Source organism: Podarcis bocagei, assembly GCF_964188305.1.
Source record: "Podarcis bocagei genome assembly, chromosome: 8".
Lineage (NCBI taxonomy): Eukaryota > Metazoa > Chordata > Lepidosauria > Squamata > Lacertidae > Podarcis > Podarcis bocagei.
In genome coordinates, this window is record NC_138133.1 from 29,398,653 (window position 1) to 29,426,168 (window position 27,516).

The window sequence follows — 27,516 nt, forward strand, 5'->3', positions numbered from 1 at the left end:
TTAATTCTCTTCCTACTTGAAATCTATAAGTTCCTGGCCTTCGGATGTGAAAGCATTTCTGCTGTGTGATCAAAGTTCTCAGTCTTTCCTTAGTAACTTTTCTGTTAACAGCAATAGATTGTAAGTTCTTTACATTTCAGATAGTTCAGCAAAAAAAAAAGATAGAAAGATAGAAAACATTGGGATATGAAGCTGGGTTGTTTAACCAACCAGTCTTTGTTGTAAACCACGATCTCTCATTCATACATTATGATAGGCTATGGCTTGTGGAAAGTGAAGCTGACCACCATAGAAGCCTTTTTTCCAGCCACCCAGGAGGAGGAAGACCAAGAAAAGGGGCTTTTCTTGGGCTTGTTCCAGCTCATGCATATAAGGGAGTTAAAACATGATGTGCAGAAATTATATTCACAAATGCATGAGTGCAAAACTGTTAGGGGTATGCACAGGCCAGAGTTTGGACCCCTGCTCAGTACTTTGGGAAGCAGCCCATCTCAGTCCAAGGCACTGTGGGGTTGTTTGATCCAGCCTGGCCTCAGAGTCTGTCCCTGCCGAAACAAGGCTTTGCCCGCTCCTCTCTGCCCCCCCTCCAATTTGTTACTAGGAAATAATAATTTGAAAAAGATGACTGTTTTCCTTTTGGCAGACATGAATGAAATTTGCAGTCAAAGTAGCTTCTCCAAGGTTGGCAAAGCCTGTCAGATTACAATTAGGTTCAGGGGTTTTGTGCTGGGCACTTTTAATTATTATTTTTAAGGAGTCTAATAATAGATGAGCTCCTACTGAATGGGGTGCTATGTGTGTAAGAGCACTAACATGCAGTTAAGTTGGGAAATGAAAAAGACTACATCCCTCTTGTTATAATTTTTAAACATTACTAGGCTCTAAATGTGTGCATTTAATTTTGCCCTCTCATAGGTGAAAAGCAGCGGCTGGGTTATGATCGGTCCGGATTTGATGCAGAGGATTCAGAAGGGCCAGATGACGATGACAATGATAATGAAGATGATGACGAAGACAGCCAAGCTGAATCAGTTTTATCTGCCACTCCCTCCGTTTCAGCCAGCCCACAACATCATCCATCTAGAAATGTTTCTCAGGAGATCTCAAGCGCTGATGAAGAAATCAGAATTGCAGATTGCTTTGCTGGGGTTCACACAGACTCTATGGATGGCCTGCCCAAAGCACTTCTCACAAAGATGACGGTACTTAGTACAGTGCAGTCAAACTGCAGGAGCTCAGGGCCACTGGTTACAGCTGTCCCCGGAGAAGCAAACGAAGGAAATGTGCAAGACAGAGCAACAAGCACAGATCCTGCTGTCTCCTCTGAGACTGTTCCCAAGTCTCCATGCCATCAGATGTACGTGGACTACCCAGAAGAAGCATTGGGAAGTTCTGCTGTTGCTCCTACTGTTACGACAGTAACTTCCAAGGTGAGCAGATAATTCAGTTCACTTGTGGTAGGTGTAATCTGTGCACCAATTGCACAAAGTATAGAATTAACTTGAACCCTGCAAAAGACCCAAGCAAATGCCCATATGGGATGCTCACAAGCAGGACATGAGCACAACAGGGCTCTCCTTACAGCTGATCCTCAGAAACTGGTATTCGGAGACATACCACCTCCAACAGTGGAGGCAGAACAGCCATCATGGCTAGTAGCCATTGGTAGAGTAACACACATGCTTCATGTAGAGCAGATTAACACACACACTTCCAAGTTCATTGCTGGGAGGCAAATAATGCTACCCGTGTTCTTGTCTGTCAAGTACATTGACCTAGAAGGATTTCAGTGAAAATGGGCTGCACGATTCAATTTCTTCTGTGCATTAGCCATGGACCGTTGGCACAGTGAATTTAATGGGATTTAGTCTCCCAATAAATACACTGCTGTGACTGCATGTAACTCTTTGTTGTAGAACTATATAGCCATGTGTATTTTACATAAATATCTATATATATGTATAAATACTCAGAAACTACTATTCAGCCAGGCTTGACCCATGCTTGGAAACAGAGCTTCCCCATTGCCAGCAATAGAAGGGGAAAGAGCCTGAATTTTGTCATAGCTAGCATTGCAAAGAACCACGAGCATGCAAAACTATATCATATAGAAGTACTTTTAAAGCTGCTCTATATCCGCATGACCTATGTGACTCTTTGGAAATCAAATGCACTGAAATAGCACATTCTGGTTGACTTGTATATTTTTTAACAATAGTAGAATATTAGCAAACTTACCTCTTTTAGAGAAGAGGTTTTTGAGCTGTGTTGGGATGGAGGAAGGGAGAGAATGGTTTGGGCCTTCTTGTATTTAACTTAAAACAAAGGTGGCTCTACTTTAGCCAATAGAGGAAGCAATCTGCTCCAAATGTTCAAAGCAGAAGAGCCACAAATGGAACTAAAACACAGGACACCCAGCAGAATCTGTCAAAAATAATCAACCCGCAGCACTTAGGGAGGAGTGTTTTTTAGCGGATGCCCAACTCTCCTGTGGTTGGCTGCTTTCACAGTTTAAGAAATAAGGCTAGACAATGTTGAACTGGTTGTATCTTCTTACTGATGGTTTTTAAAATATTATTCTTTTTGTTACACTAGAGCACAACTTCTCCAAGACTTCCTTCTCCACCCGTTGACCGGAGTACACAAACCTCCACGGTTGTTCCTTCAATGGCCTCGCCTTTCCCAGAAATGCAACCGCAGAAACCTGAGGAGCATCAGCAACAGATCATGAAATCAGCACCTCCTCAGACTCACCTGTTTAGCCACCTCCCTTTGCACTCGCAGCAACAAACCAAGACCCCTTACGGGATGATTCCAGTGGGGGGAATCCATGTGGTACCTGCTGGCTTGGCCACATACTCGACTTTCCTCCCCATTCAGGCTGGGCCGGTACAGCTCACTATTCCCGCCGTTAGCGTGATCCACAGAACTACAAGTGCACTTGGCGACCCAGCATGTGCAATGTCCGGCACTGCAAATCATCTCAGCGTTGCTGAAGTGAACAGCGTTGTTCCTTGCATCCCAATAGGCCAGATCAATGTACCAGGAATCCAGAGCCTGAGCGCACCAACCCTGCAGCCTCTTCCGTCGTTGAGCATGGAGACGGTGAACATCTTAGGCCTGACGAACACCAACATCACTCCGCAAATACACCCTTCGGGATTAACGCTGAATGCCGTAGGCCTACAAGTGTTGACTGCAAACCCTTCCCCTCAGAGCAACTCAAGCCCTCAGACGCACATTCCAGGTCTGCAAATATTAAACATAGCACTGCCGACTTTAATCCCTTCGGTCAGCCCTGTGACTGCAGATGGGAAGGGCATTCCAGAAACACCAGCTTCTAGTAGCAAGGCCTCCGAAACTCCTCCACATCAGGGTCCTGCGAGTGTCGCTGGCGATGCTGCTGCTGCTGCTCCAGTCACCAGGGCTACATCATCTCAGGTGGGACCCGCCGACCAGCAGTACAGCATTGAAAGTCGTTTGGAGGCTGATCCTTCAAGCGGGTACCAACGGCACGATAGCCCAGGTAAACTGGACACTGAAAAGCCTGACTCACAGAGTCATACGAAACCAAAGTGCAATATCAATTCTGTTCAGGTCGAACAGGCTTCTGCTTCAGAGCCTCCTATGAAGGTGAATTCTGACGTTTTACCCAATTGCCCCAGACATCGGACTGTCTCTCTAGATAGACAAGCGTATAGGCGGAAAGGGTTGCCCGAGAGGCAAAATACTGTGGAGTTTAGTGACGGCAGCAGCGACGATGAGGACAGACTTATAATAGAAACCTAGGGTTTTTTGGTTTTACGTTGGGTTGTGTGTGTGTGCGTGTGTGTGTTTGTTTGTTTTTCGTTTTTTTTTTTAAAGTAACACAGGTTTTCTTGCAAACCTCCCTTTTACTTAAAGCACATTTTTTTTCTGACACAAACTCATTACTAATCTTTGTGCAATCATGAATTTTTGACCAATAATTGTTGTTTCTTGTCAGCTCCGGCCATTTTTGTACATGTTGTATAGACAATTGTGCCTTTTTTGGAGTTTTATGTTTAGAATACTGTACAGATTGTCAAAATTATATATATATTATATGTATATTAAAACCAAGTAGTTACTTGTGTTTCGTAAGTAAAACAAAATAAATAAAAAAATCTTACGTCGGATGAAATAAATCATTAAATTATATGTTGCACTGTTAAATGTAAATTTTTATGGCTGTGGGGCGAAGTTTGTGTGTACAGATTTGAGTATGTACAACTCCATATTTATTGTATCCATATTAGTCTTGGGGAAAGGGTCTGTCCATCTTTCTTGTGTATGACTTTAGCTTTACACTTAAAAACAAACTCCCGTATCTGTGTTATTGAATTATTTCAGTAAAATTTTTGTTTACTGACTTTATCACTGCTCAAGTTGTGCCTTCTTCATGCAAGTGAGCCAGCAAGAAATAATTAACTTCCCACTTAGGGCCCCCCCCCCAACCATTAGGTTCTTTAAAAGCTTTAGAAAATGGATGAACTGTCTATTAGCAGTGGTTTCAGTAGCGGCATTTTTCCTTCTTTCCACCATTTTTTTTTAAAAAAAGAAACATTCACAAGGAACAAATGTTCCTTTTCTTGTAAGGGACATGTTTCCTAATTTTCATATTCGAGGTACCTGTTCTTTAAGTAAAATTAAAGCTATTTTTAATTGAAGCTTGCCTGTCACAAGAAAGCAAATTTACATTTGTGACTATGAAAAAAACTTTGTGTTATTTTTCTTATGTTTGCTGTCAAACAGAAGCATAAAGCCATGTTTTATTAAATTAAAATATGGTTAAGAAAGAAAAGAATAGCTTTTGTGTCTCACTTTTTTCATTCACAAGAGTAAATGAAAACCATGTTGCTTCAGCCCTTTTTTTCCAGTTGCTAATCTTCTCAAGCTCCCCCTGTAGTTTCCAAAGAGCCTTTCACAGGTGAATATTTTAGACAATAAGAATGTATTTGCTTTTTGAAAGCACTTTTTATTTCATTCAGCGATGCAAGTCAGTAGGAAGCATGTACTCCCACCAACTTTTTATCCCAGAAGGAGCAGACAGTGAATAGTCATCATATAGATTTGTAGACTGCGGATGGGGACAGCGGGGGGGGGGGAGTGACTTTCTGTATCATATATTACATAACCTTTGTGAATTGCTAAAGATGATAAGCGAAATCTGCCACTAATGCCTAATCTTTTATTATCCTAGAAATTGCAGTTACAGCCTCTTGCCTTTGTGAAATAAAGTTGGAAATTTCATGAAGAGCAACAGCAGCAACACTTTTCACCAAAAATGCATCACAGTTGAGGCCATAAGATGCAGGCTAATTACACACATGCAAGAAGGTGATGCCTGGCTGCAATTGAGGTCTGAAAATGCAGGTCTAAGACCGACCAAAGGGTACCCCCAATGTGTGACCATTCATTTTTAGGAGGAGTGAACCCCTTCCAGCACTTGTTGAATATTCAAACAGAAGAATTTCTCTCTTGCATGGATTTAGTTTCATGCATGCAGCCTTTGGTCCCTTGCTTAATTCTATACCCATAGCTCCAGCAGTCATGCATTACTTGCAGTGCTTAAAATATGTAGGAAACCCCCATCTTCAAAGTAAGGGAGGAGGAAGAAAGATGGCAGAGAAATGTGACTGTGCTTGCATTTTAATGAGAAGCCACTTCTCAAACCAATCCTTTGAAATCCACACTTCTCCCAATTTTGTGATGTAGTTCTCCAGCCAAACAATGTGCACAAAAATACAGAGACTAGGGGCAATAAAATGCCTATATTTGTGTAAATAACAAAATGCATTACAATTGTGAAAAATCACTTTTTAATGGATATATTACTATATTAGTCAAAACTGCATATAAAAACCTGTTTACTGGGAGAAATTTGCACTAAAATGCTGACTACTTTTCATGATGGTTTCTTTCAAAAATCATGAATTGCTTTGGAAATGTGGAGCAACAAATTTTAGATTGGAGAAATAAGGAACTCAGAGTATCCAAATAGATTCAACCACCCCTACCTGTGTGAATCATCTAACGTCAAAAATCCAGTGGAACTGCCTTTTATCTGGATGCTCTGGACTCTTACCAGATGTTTAGATTTTTAAAAAGAACCACCACTAATTTCCCAGGATTACACTAATATGGGTCTGTCTGGGGGCAGACAGCAAGGTTTGGCCAGCAAGTTGTGAATAACTCTGGTGCAGCTGAGTGTAGAAATATTCACACAGAGATTCCCTCTGAAGCGAAAAAGGGAAAAGATGCTGCATTCCTAAAGTTCACTCAGGGAAGGAAAAGCCTATCTCGAGATGAGTTCATTAGCCAGGCATGCTTAGCTTGATTTTGTAATACAAGGTTTGTTTTGGTCAAGAAGGTCAAATGTTAAGGCTTGTTTGATTCACCGCTGCTGCAAAGAGGTAAGTAACCTTAGTTTGTATGAAGTCACTTGTATCTCAAGAAGCTGCTGCTTTTGTCATAATGACTTAACGTTTTTATTATTAATTTTACTTGCATGTTGCTTCTTTTTATAAAACGTAAACTCAAAGCGACTTACAATATAATACAAATATTAAAACCAGTATCAAGCTAAAAGTGAAAGCTAAAAACATTTTTTTTAATAAATAAAAGCAATCTAGCATATCCCATCCACTAAAAGAGGCCACAATATCTAAACTCTCCAAGTTAAAGGCCTAAATCCTGGCCGAAAAAAGATGTATTTGCTTAGCATCTAACAGTAGCCAATGACTCCCTAAAGAGAGCATTCTAGAATCAGGGAGCTACCACTGAAAAGGCCTACTTTTGTGCTGCCACCCTCTGGACCTCCTTCAGGACAGATGGAGAAACACCTCAAATAAAAAGGAAGATGGCAATTCTGGAGGGATTGCGTTGAGTAGACATCTTTACCTTTTAGCTGCTGTTCTCCTAGTTGTTACCTTGCTTTTGCTGTATTATTGCATATTATGTTTGTTGTTCTCTTGATTGGTAACTTTTTATTGTGCAGTTTCCTTTTCTTAGGCATTTTCTATGTAAAGGCAGGGCAGAAAGCGTGAGTGCATGGAGCCTAATCTGCAAGGGAGCATAATTTGGGAGGTGGAACAGGACATATCCTAGTAGTGCCAAAGTGAAGGCTAAATCCTTAGCTTTTGATTTTCTTAACTTTTGGAAGCACAAGTAAATCCAGATGATTCTTAACTTTGAATGTGATACAAGTATTAAACAGAACGGTGTTTGATCCTAGAATATTGATGAACATAGGATCTGCCTAAATAGAGCAATAGGACCATCACCCTTCCCAGTGATGCACCCCATATATGCTCCAGATCGGGGAAAACTGCACTGATAGAACCAGTGACGTAGTGCGAATACATTGAATACAACCCACAGACAGCAAAATGTGGTGGTATACGATTCAGGCCTTGTGCATCTAACTCCCTGCTGGGAGCCCCTTGTTCCTCACTTCTTCGTGCCTATATGTTAGGAATTTGTTGTCCATTCATATTTTGTCAACTCTTTTTTTTGGTCAACTTATTTTACCAATAAGACATGACTGGCTTGAGAAACATGAGACCCGATCAATTCAGATGGTGTGAGATCAAAAATATATGTTTCTTTGGTGTTTCTTATATTCCCGACCCCATCTGCTGATCTCGAATATCATTAAAGAGGTTTGGATCCAGAGGCAGTCATTCTTAGAGCTGAGCCACTGAAATAATTGGTCATTCAAAAAAGTTCAGCACAAACCTCTTCCCCCACAAACCTTTAAAGAAGCACCTCAGTAGCAGCTCTCATGTAAATGTACTATTTTTAATAAGATCCCCTGCAGCGCTCAAGAAACTAGCAGCTGCTTGGGGAGCAGAGGTTCCTTCTAAATTCATTCATGGAGTTGCAGGCTTGAGTGTGAACATTTGGGAGAGAATTATTTTTAAAACTTTCAAAACACAAAGCTCCAGAAAGCATCGAAGCCAGAAAAAATAGTTTAAGTCTAAAGCTGGAGATACAGTCTGGAACACGTGTGCGTCTTTTCCCCCTCTCTCAAATTTGGAGAAACCAGTTAATATGGTGGCATTGTTACATTTCGTCTGTTTTTCGTGGCACAATTTAGTGGTAATAGTAGAAATCTACTAGGGATGGGGGAGAAATTTGCTTCAGGTCACCTTTAAAGGTGAACTTACTTAATTTGCTCTTTTCCAAAACAAGACATGAACTGAAACGCAGCCATCCTTCACAATTCCACACTTCCCCAAATTTTTGCAGTGCAGTTCTCCAGTTATATTGGGGGGAAAATCTTTTGTAAAACTCTGTCTATTTGGCAAAGTTGCATATAAAATGTGCATATTAGGAGATATCCACACTCACGTGTAGATTGATTTTCACTGACTTAAAAAACACATCACAAACCAATGTGGAAAACCACATTTAAGACTGGAAAAATGAGAAACAGAGAGAAAAACTGAATCCCCCCCCCCTGTAGGAAAATGGTTGTTCTCATCACACACACACCCCACTCCACCGGCCTTCCCCAGCTTCTCCATCAGTCTGTTTTTTTGTGAAGGACCACCTCCTTCCCTATAGACCATTTCAGGTGTCAAGCTGGGCAGAGGGTGCCCTCCTGGTAATTCCTCCACTCTGGGCAGCATGGAGGAGAGTGCAGTCTCTCTTGCAGCTCCCAAAATGTGGAATTCTCTCCCCACAGAGGTGCATCAAGCATCCTTGTTAAATAGTTTCTGTCATTTGCTAAGATGCAACTTTCTACCCTGGTCCTTAACAGCTAAATAGTTCTGTGGGGCAACCTCTGTTGTCTGATGCAGTCTTTCATTTGTTTTAAATTATTTTGTTGGATTTTATGAGATGATATGGTGGTAATCTGCCCTGGTATCTGGGAGTTACCTGGGAAGAGGAACGGATTATTAAACCACCTCTGTGAGGGGAATAGAGGTCTCCTAAGAACTCTCAGCAAGGGACGCGGGTGGCGCTGTGGGTTAAACCACAGAGCCTAGGACTTGCAGATCAGAAGGTCGGCGTTTCAAATCCCCACGACGGGGTGAGCTCCCGTTGCTCGGTCCCTGCTCCTGCCAACCTAGCAGTTTGAAAGCACGTCAAAGTGCAAGTAGATAAACAGGTACTGCTCCGGCGGGAAGGTAAACGGCGTTTCCGTGCGCTGCTCTGGTTCGGCAGAAACGGCTTAGTCATGCTGGCCACATGACCCAGAAGCTGTCAATAAAGTGAGATGAGCGCCGCAACCCCAAAGTCGGTCACGACTGAACCTAATGGTCAGGGGTCCCCTTTACCTTTAAGGACTCTCAGCACTCTTACCAAGGTACTACAGCTCCCAGGATTCTTTGAGGCAAACCATGACTATTTGGAATGGTATGATACTGCCTTAAATGTATAGTGCAGATGGGGTCTGAAGTCATGTGCCTGAAGTTCAGCATGGAGAGTGCCTGTCTAATAGCAGCTGGGAAGGAGCACCACAAGTTTGGGGCTCAGTACTGAATACACGGTGAGCAGCCAGAGCCCTGTGACTGGTCAATGGCTTCATGGGGTGGTGGTGGTGTGGCATCAAAGAGACCAAAGCCCTGCTTTTTTTATTTACATATTTATCTCTTTTTTAAAAATAAATAAATCATAAAGTAGCTGACAGCTAGGATAATAAAATATAATCAGTACAAACCAGATGGTAAGAGGCAGCATACACCCAAAATAAACAAGTCAGCATTAGCAGACAATCATAAAAAGCCTTCTGGACTTTTTTTTAAAAAAATGTTTCAAAGTGTGTTCTAAAGAAGAAGAAAAAGGACAAAAGACTATGCTTGGAGGGGTGGGGGCAGACTGGGATCAGGACAGCAGACCCCAGACTGCCCTATATATGTTCAGTAGAAGGCTTTTTAAACAGTCCCCGCATGCGATCAGGGACTCTGCAAAACAGCGAGCAAGCAAGCAAACAAACAAACAAACAAACAAACAAACAGGGTCCTAATTGCATCCATCCAGTTTATACACCTGTAGGGTCTGCAATGTCTACAAACATCTTCAACAAGATTAGGGGTTTGGAAGGGCTGTTGCTGTAATCTGACACATGCACACTACACATCTATGTTCAATGTTCCTAGACTACTTGCCGGAGCAGGACTAGCACTGGAAATTAATCCCTTTAAAACCACATATGTACAGAACTTCAACCACATGCAGCTTTGCAAAGACAGCCTCGAACAGCCTTCTCTGCTTCCTTCCATCAGGCTCCCTATGGACCCCTGCCCATTACCAGTTAGTGTGAGCAAAAGAGCCACAATGAGGGCTTATAAACACCTAGGGCTATCCAAGAAGGAACTGCGAACTTCTTCAAAATGCACTGAAGTGAAAAAACAAACAAACAGACAGGGGGAAGGGGAGGATTATTTCAAGGGGATTAGAAGGTCAAAGGCCTCCAGGAGAAAAGCAAACCAGAATCCATGCAAAGCCATTACCGCAAGATCAACCAGACAGACAAATCGGAGGGCTCATTCCTGGTCTGTTTTGGATGATGTTTAGCTCTAGGACAGAACGTTCCTTGCCTCATGGACAGACACTGGAGATCATCCTCTCCACAATGTGTTCCATCAGTACAGAGTGTCCCCTGGATCTTCTTGCAGGTCTGGGCAATTTGTGACCCACCTAGCTGCATGGTGGCCAGCAACCATGTGTTGTGGCCAAATAGCTGTAGAACATCTACTTTGCAAAGTCCCAGGTCTCTAGCATCTCTAAGTACAGCTGGGGAAAACCCAGTTTGAAATCCTGGCAAGCAGCTGCAGGTCAGTGCGGACAATAGCATGCTAGATGACTCGTGGTAAGGCAGCTTCTATTTTAAAATATTCATTCTGTTTGGTATGGCATCAATAACTGGGTTGTACCTGGCATCCACTGGTTTTCAGCTGGTCGGCTGGGATCCACTACAGGCTCCCAGCCTGATCTAAGATGCAATTTGACAGCAGCACTAGCACAATACAATTTTATGGTAGAAGGTAATCCCCAGATGCATGTTTGGGTTAAAGAAGGTTCCCAAGGTCTAAAAACACAGAAAACATCTGTGGTAAATGACTGATTAACCATAAGACATATAGGTAAAGGTAAAGGGACCCCTGACTGTTAGGTCCAGCCGTGGCCGACTCTGGGGTTGCGGCGCTCATCTTGCTTTATTGGCCGAGGGAGCCGGTGTACAGCTTTTATAAGACATATAACCGCTGATAAAAGAGGAGGTGGAGGCTCAGTGAGCAGATTATTCTGCCAGCTTGTCAGATGTTGTCACCATCCCCCGTGACAAGCCTTTTAAATGTACTTTAGCACTCTCCAAAGTGCCTTTCTCTAAAGTATTATGATTAATTGCATTTATATCGCACCATTCCTCCAAGGAGTTCATAACAGTATACACTAGCTCTTCCCTTTTTCATTTTTACATCAACCCTGCGTGTTATGGTCAGCCAGAGGAATAGTGACTGGCCTGAAATCACTCTGTGAGCTTCATGGCAGAGTGGGGATTTAAATCTGGGTCTCTGCAGTCCTAGTCCAACTCTCGAACCATACTACCTCTCAAAAGTTGCTGGATTTCAGTGGGTCTCCTCTGAATATATTTTACGTTGGATATCAGCCCTTGGCTATAAACACCCGGGGACCTATCAGATCCTCTCTCCCATCATCTGCTGACATATGGGCAAGGAAAGGCAGTGCCATACACTCAATCAATACAGTGCCATACACCCACTGCAGCTGATGCACTCCCAAATTCTAGCTTGCATTGACTCCGTTTCCTGTTTGCTAATATGAAAGTTTAGAGCAAAGCGCCACCATGTGGCCTGATGTATTCACTAAAGAAGAGTCCATTGAATAGCATCTTTTGATTTTTCTAGGCGTAATGTAATAGCAGGCACAGGCCTAAAAAAGAGAGCGCTCATAATGACAGGCAGCCTTACAATGCAAAAACAAAACAAAACCCACAAACCAAAAACCCTCCCTTCCTACAAACACATTTAAAAGAGGTATATGTTAATCAGCCCAAGGCCTGGTTGAAAAGGAATGTTTTTGCCAGGCGCCTAAAGGTATATAATGAATAATAACAGTCCAGGAACATCTGGAGAGCCAGCCTTGCTCTACAGCCATGAGAAAAGATACAGTGGCTCTTGCATGCTGGTCTACCAGTCCAGAACTTCAGCTGCTGCTCTCTCCAGCCTCCTTTCTTCCCTATCTTCCTGCTGTGAGGGCAGAACTAGCTCTTTGCTTCCTGCAGCAAGCATGAGAGGCAGCACGGCCAAGGAGCGTGGAGGGGAGATAGGTTTCAGGGAAACCTCCCAACGTAAATCCTGGCTGCGCCCATAGACTCATGGGCATTCAATGAAGCTGAATGTTGGAAGATTTAGGACAGTTAAAATGTTGCTGGAAACCACCGGAGGGCAGAAGGCTCTTCTGTTCATGTTCACCTTGTTGGTTTTCCACAGGCATCTGACTGACCACTATAAGAACAGGATGTTGGACTGGGTGGGCCAGGGGCCTGATCCTGCAGGCTATAGTCCTTTTCTTATACTAGAGGTATATCATCCTTTCGTCTGTGGTCCTGGAGGAATGCAATTAGCATTAAAGAGATATCACCCAAGAATGCATGCGTGGGAAGAAACATACTTGCTGGCAAGGAAACACAGTATTACATCTGGGGTTTTCAAAGGCTGAGCAGATAGCTTCAGAACAACATGGTGCCTTATCAGCACACTGGCATGGGATAAACATGGTATATGAGTGAGCCACTCCCTGCCACCCCTTCCATCTTTCCATAAACACATTTATTTGGCTAAATTCTGGTGATGCCAACCTTTCTCTGGCAAGCCCCATCCTTTAAATACTTGTGACACAAGTGGGTATTCAGCTAAAGAGGCAAACACAGTGATGGAGGAAGGTTTTGGCAGCTCCTTTTCTGCTTCAACCTGCAATCTTAAAAGGCACAGGAGCTCCACAGAGTGTGGTTGGTGGGGTGGGGGGGGGAGAGCGATAAATGCAAGCTACAGGTTACAGAATCACAGCAGTTGTACCCCATTTTTAAAGATACTAATATGGAGCCATCAATAGCTCTATAAGGCCCTAAGAACTTGACTCTCTCATAAACAGATGTTTCATGCAGACCAAAAAGACCTCTGAGGATCAGGAGGCCTGGGCTGCCTTTCCAATAGTTTGCAATTTAGCAGCAATCACTTCACAGCAGAAAGCAGGCCAGTTGGAGCCCACCCCCCTTTTATCTTTTTTTCTTTATTCCCCCATTTAAGAGAGAAAGAGAGGGAAGGAGGAGATATACAGATATATATAATGTCACCTTCCAAAGATCAGGTATGTCAGGTCCCTGCCCCAACAGGTTTACAATCTAAAACAAGCACAGTGAAATGAGAGAGGGAGCGAAGCATGTGACTCCTTCAGTTGCCTGTACTTAGGCTTAGTTACAACAGTGACAAGAGGGATAAGCCAAACCTGAACCATACATGCTATAATAAGCCCTTGTTTCCACACCTCTCCCGCCCCGTCGAAACAGTGGCCATTTTGCTCGCTCTGTGCAATGCAGCAACGCAGCTAAGCCCCGCAGGGCCTTCGCTTTTGGTTTCCCTTTCTATCTCTGCGTTTCTTTTGAATTCTGGAGCTTCCCGCTCTCCTTTTGTTTGCCTGAAAAGGCTCGAAATAATGCACACGGTATTTTTGAAACCACTCTCATTCTTTCTTTCCCTCAAGTCAGGGGAACATTCATCCCCTCATAATTAGGGTGTCTGTCAGTCAGTCCTTTCCTCACCCCCCCCGGCCAATTGTCCCCCAATTGAAGCTCCTCTCTCACCTATTGTCTCCTTGCAGCACCTCCGTGAGGAGAGTCGCGGGATTAGCGGGGCTTTGAAGTCGCTTCCCGGGCTCCAGGCCCGCCCTCGCGAGCAAGGCCGCACATGGGTATTCTTCCAACTTCAAACATCTGCGGAGCTCAGTACCTAATTACAGCCGTTGCCTTTGCAGGGCCTGAGCTTTTAAATGGCAGCGGGCCACTGGCAGCCTACTTTTTTTTGGGGGGGGGGTCGGCCCGGCTTTCAAACGGTGAGCATCCCCCTGAAAGTGATGCAAACTGACAAGACTATGGCACTTTGGAATGACCACATGGCCGAAGCTTTTGAGCAGCTGGCTCTCCAGCTGGAAATGGGGGTGAGGGGCAGTGGAGCACAATAGATTTGGGCTTTTGCCCACCACGCAAGAGAGCTTCGGTTTCTTTGCCTCGTTTCCCCTCCACATTGCCCCCCCATGCAATTTATCTTTTATTATCACTATTATTAGTATTGCATTTCTATCCCACCCCCTGGCATAAGGTGGCTTTCATATTTTTCTTCCTCCCTGTTTTATCCTCGCAACGACCCTGTGAGGTGGGCTAGCTGCCCAGGGTCACTCAGTGAGCTTCATGGCCGAAGGAGGGATTTGAACCCTGGTCTCCCAGGTCCGAGTCCAGCAGTCTTAACCACTACACTACACCAGCAATGTTAGGCTGCTGTTCAAAGGACAGGAGCAAGGGCTAAGAGGGGGGGGAAAGGTGGCCGAAGTAGTTTCATTAAAAGCGGGGTGGGCGTGGGGGAAATAGCCATCTCTGGGCAACCAGATAACAATTTTAAAGTAAGGGATGCTCAGGGGTAATTTAGACTGGACTAGTTTTGCAGGTCAGAGCTTCCCCATCCCTGCCCTATTGCTTTGGAGGCAAAACAGGGTTATTGGAAAAGAAGGTAGTGGCCGCTACAAATTTTGAGGGTTCCTTAGGTATGCTGAAGTAGAGAACTTTGCAAATCAAAACAATACTTTAAAAAACCCAGCTTCACAAGAACTTGTAACTTTACAGGATACACACAGAGAGAGAGAGAGCACGTGCTGAGGTGGCAGGAGGGTAAGAAACTGGATTATACAGTTAAGTGCTAATTGTGACCCTCCCAAGCATTTTGTGGGTCTTTTTATTAAAGGTAGGAGGGCACAGTGAGTGAGGAGCAGCAGTTTAAGCCTTCTCTTCACCATAGTTTGTATAATATGTAACATGCAGAACATCCAGTGCTATTTTTCTAGAAAAAGATGACTGAGGTCATTACAAACTTCTCCCTCGTTCTCTTAGAATGGCAATGCGCCCATCTGAGGGGAGATGGAGCTGAGTTCCGGTGAGTTCCGGCTGAAAAAGGCCGTGATTACATCACATAATAATATAAATGTGAAGCTGGGATGACAGTGGAGGAGGAATAATACCACAGTGATAAACCAGAGAGAACTTGCAGCCATTTAATTAGAGCCATACAGAGAGGTAGATAGTGTAGTAACTGGTGGAAACGACTAACTGCCTCTTTCAAGGTTTGGTCTTAGGGCAGTGAGCTCTATTGCTGCTATTGGAGCCCCTAGCAAATTGCCCCAACATCACCCATTGGTAGTTTCAAAACAAAATATTTATAATCATCCAAATGTAACCCTTTTCAAAATAATAAAAAAAATCCACAAATGCCTTTTCTCCTTCCTTGTCTAATATTCATACATTGCTGCGCAATAAAAATACCTTTGCCAATGCACAGTCTTTCCTCCAGCAAGCCCAATGCATTCCAAAAGAAAAGAAATGCATTGATGATTCACTTGGATTGTAGATGCATTTCCTGAAATAAGAAATCTTGGAAGCAACCCCAAACACCATAAAAAAATATGGCACATCATTAAGCAACAGACTTGGCAAGTTCAAACATGCTTATCACACAGAAAACTGATTAAGGTTAGAGGTACTCTTGTTTCATGCAGTAGTGTTGCCCGTTTTTGAAATAATTTTTAAAAAATCATGGAACAAAGGCTACCAGTGGCTAATAGCAATGTTGGCCACGCACTACTTCTGAGTGCCTCTGATTTGCTGTGACTCACAAGTGGGGAGAATGCTTTAGCCCTCGGCTTCGCACAAGCATCTGTGAGAAATGGGATGCTGGGCTAAATGGTCCTTTGCTCTGATCCAGCAGGACTTTCCTGATGTTCTTAAGTACAGTTGTATTTTTAGTAATGTTTTAGCCGATTTGTCATTAATAAAAAAACCTCCCATTGCAATATACCAGAACTGGGGGAACCTTCCCCCATCCTCTCAACACCTCCCATGGTTGTTGAAACCACTGACTGGGGTTGCCGGGAGCTGGAGTCCAGTAACACCTGAAGAGCCACAGGTGAACCACACCTGTTATAAAGGCCTTGGATTTAATACACTCTGGTCTTGAATACACATAGAAAACAGGGCAGTTGCTACCTCCATCTCATTCCTTCTTTACAAAGAAATTGCTTGTAGAATGAGCAAAAGGAAGTACGCCACACTCACCAGGCATAGTTAGTTTATGGATCTGGGATAGCTCCAGTGGCTCTTAATCTCAGAGTTGTGGGTTTGAGCCCCATTCCTGCATTGCCGGGGGTTGGACTAGATGACCCTCACGGTCCCTCCCAACTCTACGATTCTACGAGTTTATGACCACAAACTACAGTGGTGGTAGCTGGTGCAGTTGGTTGCTAAAAGGCGATTAGACAAATCCACAGGGATCAGATCCCACCCCCACCCCTTGCCACGCTAGGTAAAAATGGAACTATTGCCGTCTGTACTCAGAGGCCGTGTCGCTCGGATTGCTACATGCTGGAGCCAAGACAAGATAGCTCCCTCTCTGTATCCTTCTTGCAAGTTTCCAAGGGTAGCTGCTTGGCGACTGACGAAAACAGGGCGCCAGACTGGATGGAGCTTTTGTCTGATCTGGAAATATTATTATTTTTTATCCATAAAAAGTTCTTATTTCACTATCCAACTGTATACTCCCAGGCACGCTTGCAATGTGTAGACCTGGAGCCTTGAAATGACCTAAAAACGCAGGGAACCTGTGGCTTGCCAGAAGTTGCATGAGCCCAACTCCCATAATCTCTGACCACTGGTCATGATAGCAGTAGGACTGGCCACAGGTCCCTCTTCCCGTTTCAAGGCTGCCGTGCAAGCTGCGAATGTTAACGTGGGTAGCGCTGTGGGAGCCTAGGACTTGCTGATCAGACGGTCGGTGGTTCGAATCCCCACGACGGGGTGAGCTCCCATTGCTCGGTCCCTGCTCCTGCCAACCTAGCAGTTCGAAAGCATGTCAAAGTGCAAGTAGATAAATAGGTACTGCTCCGGCGGGAAGGTAAACGGCATTTCCATGCGGTGCTCTGGTTATCCAGAAGTGGCTTAGTCATGCTGGCCACATGACCCGGAAGCTGTACGCCAGCTCCTTCGGCCAATAAAGCGAGATGAGCGCCGCAACCCCAGAGTTGGTCACGACTGGACCTAATGGTCAGGGGTCCCTTTACCTTTAATGAATGCAGGGGGTAGTGGTGGGCCTTCCAGGTGTTGCTGGTCCTCCATCAGCCTCAGCCAGTATGGCCAGTGGTCAGGGGTGATAGGAGTCCAGAAATATCTCGAGGGACCCCGCAGTGAAACCCCTCCCCCCCGCTGAATAAATGCTAACTCAGCCCCAGAATTGAAGGTAGTAAACCATCGCTGTCTTTTGCATATATTGGGGGGCGATTTCCCGTGGCCGCCTCCCTCTCCTCCCGCCTTTTAAAACCTGACCCGAAAGAAATCCCACTGCCGTTTCCAAGCGCGGGCAGCGGACCAAAGCCCCCCAGGCGCAGCAGAGGCCGCGACGGTGCGCCCCCTGGCGGCCGCGCGCTGGAGGCGCCCTTGGCCCGCGGGATTTCGGTCTTTCCGAAAGGTCTGCTCCGGGTATTTATTTTCCTGTGCAACCCTGCCCCTGCCTTGCCAGACGGCGTCTGCCTCAGAAGCTCGCAGCGATTTCCTCCCGAGCCTGCCCTTATCTCGCTCTGCACGTTGCCTCTCGGTGACTAATGACACAATAACATTGTCTCGGGATAAAATAAAGTAGGAGCGCTGTTTACTCCGCTCTGTAGGGGAGCGGTATAAAAGGAGCCGCCGAGAGCCAGCGCGGGCAGAAGCTCGCAGGGAGCCTTGCTGCAACACGGAGACGCAGCCTCACTGCTGCCTAGCGGATTGCGGAGTCCTTTCGTCTTCCTTGGATCCTTGGCGAGCAAGCACAGTCGCTCGGCTACTACCTGCAACCTGCTGCGGGAGCAAACGGGGTTTAAAGGGGGAGTTCCATTCGCTTGCCTTGGGTTTACCAGAAGAGTCGTCGGAATGGATTACACGCGACTGATCCTTCCCTTGCTCTTTGTGATCAGCCACACAGGTAAGCTGAGGAATCCGCTGCGCTTTCTTTCTTTTTTTACCCCCCCGGGGGGGGGGAGAGTGATAATGCATGCTACGCCTACCCCCTCCACTCCCGTTTTTCCAAGTTCCCACTGCAAGCGTGCCTAGGTCAAGAGTGTACTTTTGCTGGTAGACTGCGTCCAGCCGAGGAAGCGTGATAAGGCTCTGAGGTCACCGGCCTGAAGCTCTCTTCTACCTGAGCGCTGGTTTCTTCGCTTCGCTTGCTGCCAAGGTGTTAAGGAGCGCCTCGGCTGCGATCCACAAGGCCGTTAACCCGGAGTGGCTGGTTTTAAACCAGATTCCTCCCTCTGAGAGTTAACGCGATCTTATGGCGGATAAATGTTTGGTGGCATGTGCACCACACACAGAGTAAACGAGTATTCTGCCGCTACTGGTTTTGTGGTTGGGAAATTTCAATTATTTAAAGGGTTTTTTTCTTTTATATGCCGCGTCTCATCCCTTCGAGCGGGTTTTCTCGACCTCGTTTAATCTCTACGAATAATTCTGCATTGACATGTTGAGCCCAGGGAGGTAACCTGGATGGGATTTCGGACTAAGGGCATCCTGGTTTTACCGCACTCCTTTGCAGAGCTAAGTGCTCCCCAAACCCCATTCCTTTGAACAGACTTTGGCACGCTAAAGACACCCACAAACTCCACATGCGGAGCAGTTGGGAGGGGGGCACCCGCCGCCGGTGAGAATTACAAGCGGCCTGCCCCTGCCTACTCGGATGTAAACCCTAATAATAAAAAGGTACAACTAGCCCGTCCATTGCCTAGAAATCGCAAATTGCCTTACCTGATCTGATTCTGGCTCCGTTTTAGCCTCCGTAGCATACCTATACCTACCCTTCACAAACATTATTCGAAAGATGCTCAGGGTCGCATTTTCCCTCTTAGCGAGCATCTTCAGAATAAGCGCAGGGACTCTGGATTCGCCTATTTAATGGAGCTCGTTGCGATTGTAAGAATTCAAGGAGTCGAGCTACCCTCCCTAGACTAGGGAATAAGCCCCCACTGAATACAAGGGTTGCTTCCCAGTAGGCTAGGTTACGATTTTTCCAGAGGTGCCAATTTAAAATATTTTTGGGGGGCAGGTAAGCCTTGTCCCGCAGGATCCTCCACAAGAAGCCACACGCACACAGCATTTGAATGGCAATGCCCATCAACTGGGGCGGACGCTAGCGACCCCCTCAAATACTTTATTGGGGAGGCGAAGGGACCTCGGCCCCTAGGAGTTGGTTCCTATGTCACGCAGGATCAGGAGTTGAGGGAAAGCGAGGTGGAGTGGAGTGGAGGGGTGATGAACTGGGTCTAAGGCCCCCTCGGAGGGCAGCCACCGCTCCGCCTCTGCGGTTCCTCCAACCATGTGTGAAAATGGATTTAAGAGACTCATCAGCTGCTTGCATAGCGCCATAAAACAGAAGCACTCCGGTTTAAAAGCCCTCGCGCTCCGTCCCCCTTAGATTTCCCCTTCCTCTGCTGCCTCGGATCAATAACGTCAGCCAAAAAAGCTGCGTCTTTATTAACAGCCACGTGGAGAATGTTTCCCGGTAACGACGATCGCCGCGTGTCCCTGATAAACCTTGCGCTGCCCTGAGCGTCTCCTGCGAGCCGCGCTGCCTGCAGGCATGGCAGCTGCTCCCGTCTCCTTTCCGAATAGCGCGCCTTCCCTCCCGGCCAAGCTCCGATAGGAGCGCCTGCCTGTCTCGTGGCTTCTTTCCCCTTTGCACAAGCGCCGCTCAAGCGCTGCTCTTTCTCTCTCCTGCAGCTGCTGCAGACGCGGAGCTCGGCGCCTCCGAGAGCGCCCAAAGGCAGCCTTCGAGCGCCCCCTGGCCGCTGCGCAGGTCCAAGCGCTGCTCCTGCTCTTCCCTGATGGATAAGGAGTGTGTCTATTTCTGCCACCTGGACATCATCTGGATCAACACTCCCGAGTGAGTACCGCCTCCTCCTTGGAACTAAGCCATTAATGCAGTTTTTTATTATTATTATCGCGGCGAGGTTGCTGCTTGCGGTTGTGGCATAATTAGCCTGCTAATTCCTCCTTTAAAGTAAGCTCATCAGCTCATCTGTCTGGTACTCTCTCTGGGCCATAATCACAGCACCAGCCTGGTACCAAGCGGAAGGCTAAGTGTATCTTTAGACTTTGCATAGTGCTAGCCAGAAAAAAAAAATTACAATTTTTAAAAAGCAATTAAGCACCAAAGCATTTCACGTTGGTGCAATAAAAGTACAAATCAAGGCATTGCTTTCTAAAAGTATCACTTCACTAATAGTACCTTTAGTGGATTCAGATGTAACTCTCGCAAAGTCCAAAAGGGCTTACTCTCAAGTAGGTGTGTAGGATTGCAGCCTTAATGGTTGCGATTGTAATCCCTGAAACCAGTGGGATTTAAGTAGCTTTATAGGTGCATCCTAGGATATTCTAGGACGCTTCTTAATGACAGAAGAAGACTTGAAGTAACATGAAGAATGCTGAGGGTTGCATTTTACTTCCAGGAAAGTAGTGGCTCATTATATGAAACAAGGTTTGCTTATGAATAAACATGCTTACTAACTCCAGCTTTTCATGCTATTCTGGTCCTAAACAAATATTAAATTCTTCTGAAATGAATTTGTACTAGGCTGCTTAATGGCTAAAAAGTTAAAGCCAGTTAAATTGTTTTGTTTCAGGATTGTGTGTGCATTGGGGTAAGGTAAAAGAGTTGATTCGCCCAGAAACAAAATAATTTGCAGTGTTAGACTGAAATTTGTTGCTGGATTGTAGCCAAGAAGGGAGGGGGAGGAATATCTTTAGCACATTCCGCTAAGACAGAATCTAGTCAAAAATTCTTTCTGTGGCTCCTTGCTGGCTCAGCATAATGTGTGGAAGGACCATGGTTAATCACCATTAGAGATTAGCAAAGAAAGGCCAGGAATGCTGTTGTCCAAGAATTGTGTTGTATAATTAAAAGCACCATTGATAAGTGCACTGAAATGTATCTTTAAAAACCACCATCTGGCACTAACATCACCAATAGCATTTTAATTAGTTGCCTTAATAGTGTAATAATTGGAAGGAGGGCTTCATTGCTAAATAGACATGAATGGTGCAACTTATTTGTATTTTGAATTGGGAGAGAGCTCATTGCATGCTGATGAAGATGCATAACGAATCTTGAATTTTAACACATCTCACACAGCACAATGAATTCTGAATTTTAACACGTTTCGCACAGTGTGCAGAAGCAAACGTGGGTTTTGTCTTCAAGTAGGGACGTCCCCTTGACAAGTGTACATATTTGATGCCAGCGTTTGCAAACATCAATTTGTCTTGGTCACACACTATTGTGCTCCTGAAAATGAAATTTGTAAAGTGGCTCTAGGAGTCAGCCTTAATACCGTATTTTTCGCACCATAGGGCGCACCGGACCATAGGGCGCACCCAGTTTTTAGGGGGGGAATTCAAGAAAAAAAATCTTTTTCCCCCCCGCAGCCCCAAAGAGCAGCGTACAGGCTGCACACAACCTCTCCCTGCCGGAGGGGTTGCGTGCAGCTATGGATCAAGCCAAGGCAGCGAGCGGGATCCATCCCGCTCGCTGTTTTGGCTTCCCCTTTAGCCCCGTGCAGCCTCTCCTTGGCGGAGGGGCTGCACAGGGCTTTCCTGGCTTTATTGGGAGGTGGGGGGATTCCCTCACCTCTCCCCAAAGCCCGCAGAAGCCGTGCAAACCCTTTAAAGAGATCACGGCTTCTCCTGGCTTTCCTGGGAGGCGGGGGGATTCCCCCACCTCCCGCAAAACCGGCAGAAGCCGCGTGCCTTTTAAAAGGGCTGCACGGCTTCTCCTGGCTTTCCTGGGAGGCGGGGGGATTCCCCCACCTCTCGCAAAACCGGCAGAAGCCGCGTGCCTTTTAAAAGGGCTGCACGGCTTCTCCTGGCTTTCCTGGGAGGCGGGGGGATTCCCCCACCTCTCGCAAAACCGGCAGAAGCCACGCGCCTTTTAAAAGGGCTGCACGGCTTCTCCTGGCTTTCCTGGGAGGCGGGGGGATTCCCCCGCCTCCCGCAAAACCGGCAGAAGCCACGCGCCTTTTAAAAGGGCTGCACGGCTTCTCCTGGCTTTCCTGGGAGGCGGGGGGATTCCCCTGCCTCCCGCAAAACCAGGCTCCCCCCCCCAGCCTTCTAACCAAGTCGGGGGACAGCGGCAAAGGCGCGCTGCGCCCCTGCCGCTGTCCCCCGAGTTTGCGGGGCTGGCGACGGGGAGGAGCAGGCTTCTCCCCCCGCCAGCCTTCTAGACAAGTCGGGGGACAGCGGCAAAGGCGCGCTGCGCCTCTCCCGAGTTTGCGGGGCTGGCGACGGGGAGGAGCAGGCTTCTCCCCCCGCCAGCCTTCTAGACAAGTCGGGGGACAGCGGCAAAGGCGCGCTGCGCCTCTCCCGCTGTCCCCCGAGTTTGCGGGGCTGGCGACGGGGAGGAGCAGGCTTCTCCCCCCGCCAGCCTTCTAGCCAAGTCGGGGGACAGCGGGAATGGCTCGCTGCGCCTCTCCCGCTGTCTCCCGAGTTTGCGGGGCTGGCGAGGGGGAGGAGCAGGCTCCCCCCCGCCAGCCTTCTAACCAAGTCGGGGGACAGCGGGAAGGGCGCACTGCGCCTCTCCCGCTGTCCCCCGAGCTTGTGGGGCTGGCGGTGGGGCTCTCCTGAAGCCTGGAGAGCGAGAGGGGTCGGTGCGCACCGACCCCTCTCGCTCTCCAGGCTTCAGCGAAAGCCTGCATTCGCACCATAGGACGCACACACATTTCCCCTTCATTTTTGGAGGGGAAAAAGTGTGTCCTATAGTGCGAAAAATACGGTATGTGTTCCCTCAAGTTTCAGTTGCGGCAGCTAACATTTGCTAAAATGCAAACTGGTGTTGCTTTTTCCACCAGCCTATGCAAATGTGTGTTAGAAGTCATTGGCAAACATGAGTTTCAATCTTTGGTGTGGCCAGAGTCCTTTTAAATCAACGCTCCTAACTTTTATTTCTGTGAGTGAAATTAAACAGTTCTCTCCCTCTTCTCTCTCTCCCCTCCCTCCAACGATAGGCGAATTGTGCCATATGGGCTTGGGAGTCCTTCCAGATCAAGGCGGTCACTGGGAGATTTACCTCTTGGAAGACATGGAAGATGCCAGTGTGCTAACCTAAAAGACAAGAAGTGCACAAGCTTCTGCGAGACTGGAAAAGAACACTGGTACGTTTTGGTTTGTTCTGTCCTCTTTCACCTGTGCTATAATGAATTGAGTGCTAGGTTCCAGTTTATTAGATACAGTTGTACCTTGTTTTGTGACCGGGATCCGTTCTGGAGCTCCGGCCGCTAGCCGAAAAGGACGCAGGGCAAAGTGCCGCGTCTGCACATGCACGCGAAGCATGATTTAGCACTTCTGCACATGCACGAGCGGCAAAGCCGGAAGTAACCCGTTTCAGTACTTCCGGGTTTGCTGTGGATGTTCGCCAGAATGGACACTAGACGAAGCGGACATTCACAGAAGTATTACTGTACTAGGATAAGTATACTATACATGAGTAAACCTTTGTGTGTGTGTAAAAGGCCACATTTTTTTAAAAAAAGCTTAAGTGTAGCCAAAGAACCAGAGTGGTATATAAAGTGTTGGACTCACATACTGTAAGATTCAAATCTCCATTCAGCCATGAAACTCATTAGTGATGTTCAGTGGCGTAGCGTGGGTTGTCAGCACCCGGGGCAAGGCAAGTAATTTGCGCCCCCTAACCCGTGGATTTGCGCCCCCTAACCCTAACCCCCAGATGTTGCGCCTGGTGCGGCCGGCCCCCCCTGCACCCCCCACGCTACGCCACTGGTGATGTTTGGTCTCTTAGTCCAGCATACCTGTTAGGTTCTTGTCTAGTTAAAAACTGGTGTGTTGACAAGTATGGAGAAAAGCTAGGGTAAAAAAAGAAATGTAATTGTTCATGATATGTAAATCATGCAAATGTCCTCATAGCTGCACCTCTTTTGCTCTTTCCTTTTAAAAATATAAACAGGACTCAGTCCACCACAGAGAAAGGCTGGAGAAATCTTCATAAAGATAGAGGTTGCAAAGGGCTTGGATTGAAATGTGCGTTCAGACAACTGGCTAACAGCAAGAAAATGAGAAGGTGAGTTTGTTATTTGATACCCTGTGGGGGAAAGGGTTGAGTGAAAGAAATGTCTGTGCAAGAGGGTATAAGCTGTGTTTAGTTCTCTTAAAAAATCTGGGAAAAGTGAAGCCTTTTGGTAGCTGGGGTAGAATCTTTGCACCCCAACTGTTACCTACACAGTTTCTTCATTGTATGGAACAGACTGCTTCATGGAAACCAGGAAGTGTTAGGAACAGGACCTTGGATCGGATAGATTTGCATTCAGTTGAATTGCCTTTAGGCTGACTTGGCAGATGTATTTTGCTCATATGCAAGGATCTAATTAAGCACCAAATATGGTGCCTGAAATAAGTTTTCTCACAGACGAGACTGGCAATGACCCTAAAGGGTGTTCCCCCCCCCCCTTTTAACTTTACCTGAAGCATATTGATCTCTTACTTTTGTGATTAATGTTGAGCATTATCTTGCAGAAAGTAATCCCATTTAATAAATTTATGTAAATATCCTGCTTCCAGAATGGGTTTGGCACTTCAAAGTGCTAAGTCTCTTCAGGGGAGAAATCATGCCTATGCAGTCCTCACAATAAATTAAATCCTGGCTGTGGATGACTGCAAAAAGTTCCACGTATGGACACCAAAATATACTGCATATACACCATTTAATGTACATGGAGGCAGATTCTCATAATAAAAATTGAGGTGCAATGTGGGTTAGTTGTCATTCTTCCTTTTTGAAACAGTTGCTGCTTTTAACAGCAGACTGACACAGGGATTTAGCAAGTGAGACTTCTACCATCCCTTTGCTCCCTGCCATAAAACATGGCAGACCTTTAGGGTTATATTGAATCAACTTGAATTAGTATAGGACAGGTTTTCCCCAAATGGGTCTCTAGCTGTTTTTGGACTACAGTTCCCATCATCCCTAACCACTAGTCCTGCTAGCTAGGGATGATTTGATTTGATTTATTACGGCCATTGGCCCATATCTAAAACAATACATCAAAATTTATCCATAAACAAACAATTTAAACAGTTCCAAGTTAAAACACCCATATAAAACCAATTTTACTTCAATTAGGTAAACACTATATACAGTAAGCTCTAGGGATGATGGGAGTTGTAGTCCAAAAACAGCTAGAGATCCAAGTTTGGGAAACCCTGGTATAGGAGTATGTGGATGTGTGTTTCGTTTAACATCTCAAAAGGTGGGAAGGAAAAGGTAGCAGAATTGCTATGTACAAGCATCTATACAATCTGGGTTACATGTGAATAGGAAGATCAGAATGTATGGTCTCTCGATTTATTTAATGGTTTCTTGTTTCTGCAGGTTGGATGCCATCGGTAATAGTATCAAAGCATCTTTTAATATTGCCAAACTGAAGAGCAGGCTGCACAAACCAAAGCAGATGAAGCATAACCGAACATATCAAAAGCAAAATATTTGGGAAAGCCTGAAGACGACGTCTTAGTGGAAAGATCACCAACCCTAATCCTCGAGTCATCACGAATTACTGACAAAGCATTGCTGAAGCTCTGTTTTGACTTCTTAACATTCCACTCCAGGAAAAGATCAAGGAGTGTTGTTCTAAATATTAACTCTCTGAAAGTAGAGGAGGGCCCAAATAAATCTTCCCTTTGGACAGATGACAAAGCAGTTAAATACTGCCATCTTCTTGGAATTCCATTGAATGGGTTGGGCCAAAAAGCACCCCTTCAACTGGTTTTCTTTTTTCGGTGGGCTGTCAGATGAAGAAAAGGGCAAATCCTGGGCCTCATTTCTTAAGAGAGGGTAAAATTGAAGCAGTGATCTTATTTGGTTTGGCAGGCTTCTTTTAACATATAATGCAAGCTCTTTTGGGATCAAGAAGATCAGAAATGAAGAGGTCAAGATCTGAAAGAGAAGACTTGCATCGTTTTGACTTAAATTAAAATGGAAAATGACTGTGCTACTTTGATCAGGACACACATCCTACATAACAACTCTACCTCAAATGCTCTTATGTTGCACTCTTGCCAAAGTATTGTTATAACTTTTTTTGTGACCTTCAAGCATCTGTTACAACCTCTTATTTTTTAATCATTCATAAATGCCAGTAGCTCGCCATTTTGTAGCTCTGAACTTTCAAGGCTGCGGATAAAAATGGTCTTCTACACTATGTGCTAACAAAGGAAAGAAACTAACAGGCCCCATCCTAAAGATGGCACAGATTCCCGGGAAGTAGATCTCACTGCCTTTCTGCTTTTGCAGTGCAATCCTATGTCTTAACTTGGAAGCAACTCCTATTGAGCTCAATGGGACTTGCTCCCTGGTAAGTGTGTATGCGATTGTAGCCTCAGATAAGCAAGCTTGGGATTGATGTGCACGAGCTTGGCAGAAATGAAGTTTAGCTTAACACAATAAACTGCATGAACACTCAGTGCAAGAGGAGATCTGACAGCATTTAGTGTAATGTGGAGATGCGGATAACTTAATATTCTAATAAGAGGTAGTTGCTGCATTGGCGCGATCTCTTGAAATGAAAGTCTGTATGGCAGCAGGTGGCTTAAAAATAAGACAAAAAAGCAGTGGATGTTCATAGCAGTGGGTTTATAAGACAATTCGCTGAATAAGGTCTGGATTGTAATTTTGTATGATGTGGCATATTTTTTAATCTATATATTGTATTTATATTCATGAAACTGACATTATATTTACCATGTTGAATATTCATTGAAACAGGCCATATTGGTCTATGCATGTCTTATGTATTTCTGTATGAAATTAGGGGAAATGCCTTATGTCTGTTAAGGTAAACATAAGAAATAAATATTTTTAACTACTGCATTGGACTTTCTTCATGGTGGTGATTTAGCTTCATTATAGACGCTACAAGATTCATTCCAGGAGTTGAGGGACACAGTATTTTGTATATTGTATATCCCACTTCTCTTAATAACAAAACTTTTGCTCTGTGTCAAGAATTGGGAGGCTTGGCAATGACCCGGGTGTGGGTGGGGCGGATAGTGTGGGATGTTCTTATGCCTTTAACAGCGGTTTGTGTAGAAAAACAGGCAAACTTTTCACAACACAGAAGTGTTGAGTTATTTTCAGGTCATTTCTCTTTTTTCTAAACTAGGGCTGGAACCTTAGGTGT

General features: G+C 45.5%; 2 protein-coding genes across 4 annotated transcripts in view; both read left to right on the plus strand.

Moving 5' to 3' along the window:
* The window catches only part of HIVEP1 (HIVEP zinc finger 1), a 95,516-nt gene extending 91,121 nt beyond the window's left edge, over positions 1–4,395 (plus strand). For all 3 annotated transcript variants that reach the window (XM_081206108.1, XM_081206107.1, XM_081206109.1), the window contains 2 exons: positions 916–1,430; positions 2,596–4,395. In XM_081206108.1, coding sequence (XP_081062234.1) covers positions 916–1,430; positions 2,596–3,789 — 1,709 coding nt within the window. In that variant the 3' untranslated portion in view covers positions 3,790–4,395. The remainder of the gene's footprint in view (positions 1–915; positions 1,431–2,595) is intronic.
* Positions 4,396–17,862: 13,467 nt separating this feature from the next.
* Positions 17,863–27,206, plus strand: EDN1 (endothelin 1). Its single transcript, XM_081204203.1, has 5 exons — positions 17,863–18,263; positions 20,054–20,216; positions 23,332–23,478; positions 24,288–24,401; positions 25,710–27,206. The coding sequence occupies exons 1-5, from the start codon at positions 18,212–18,214 to the stop codon at positions 25,849–25,851; spliced, it is 618 nt and encodes a 205-aa protein (XP_081060329.1). The 5' UTR covers positions 17,863–18,211; the 3' UTR covers positions 25,852–27,206.
* Positions 27,207–27,516: the final 310 nt, after the last annotated feature.

What these genes read in the sequence shown, in the direction of transcription:
- EDN1 (XM_081204203.1), top strand. Translation starts at nt 18,212, where the DNA reads ATGGATTACACGCGACTGATCCTTCCCTTGCTCTTTGTGATCAGCCAC. An exon ending in CTTTGTGATCAGCCACACAG is followed by an intron (nt 18,264 to 20,053) that starts GTAAGCTGAGGA and finishes TCTCTCCTGCAG; the next exon opens with CTGCTGCAGACGCGGAGCTC. An exon ending in GAGACTGGAAAAGAACACTG is followed by an intron (nt 23,479 to 24,287) that starts GTACGTTTTGGT and finishes AAATATAAACAG; the next exon opens with GACTCAGTCCACCACAGAGA.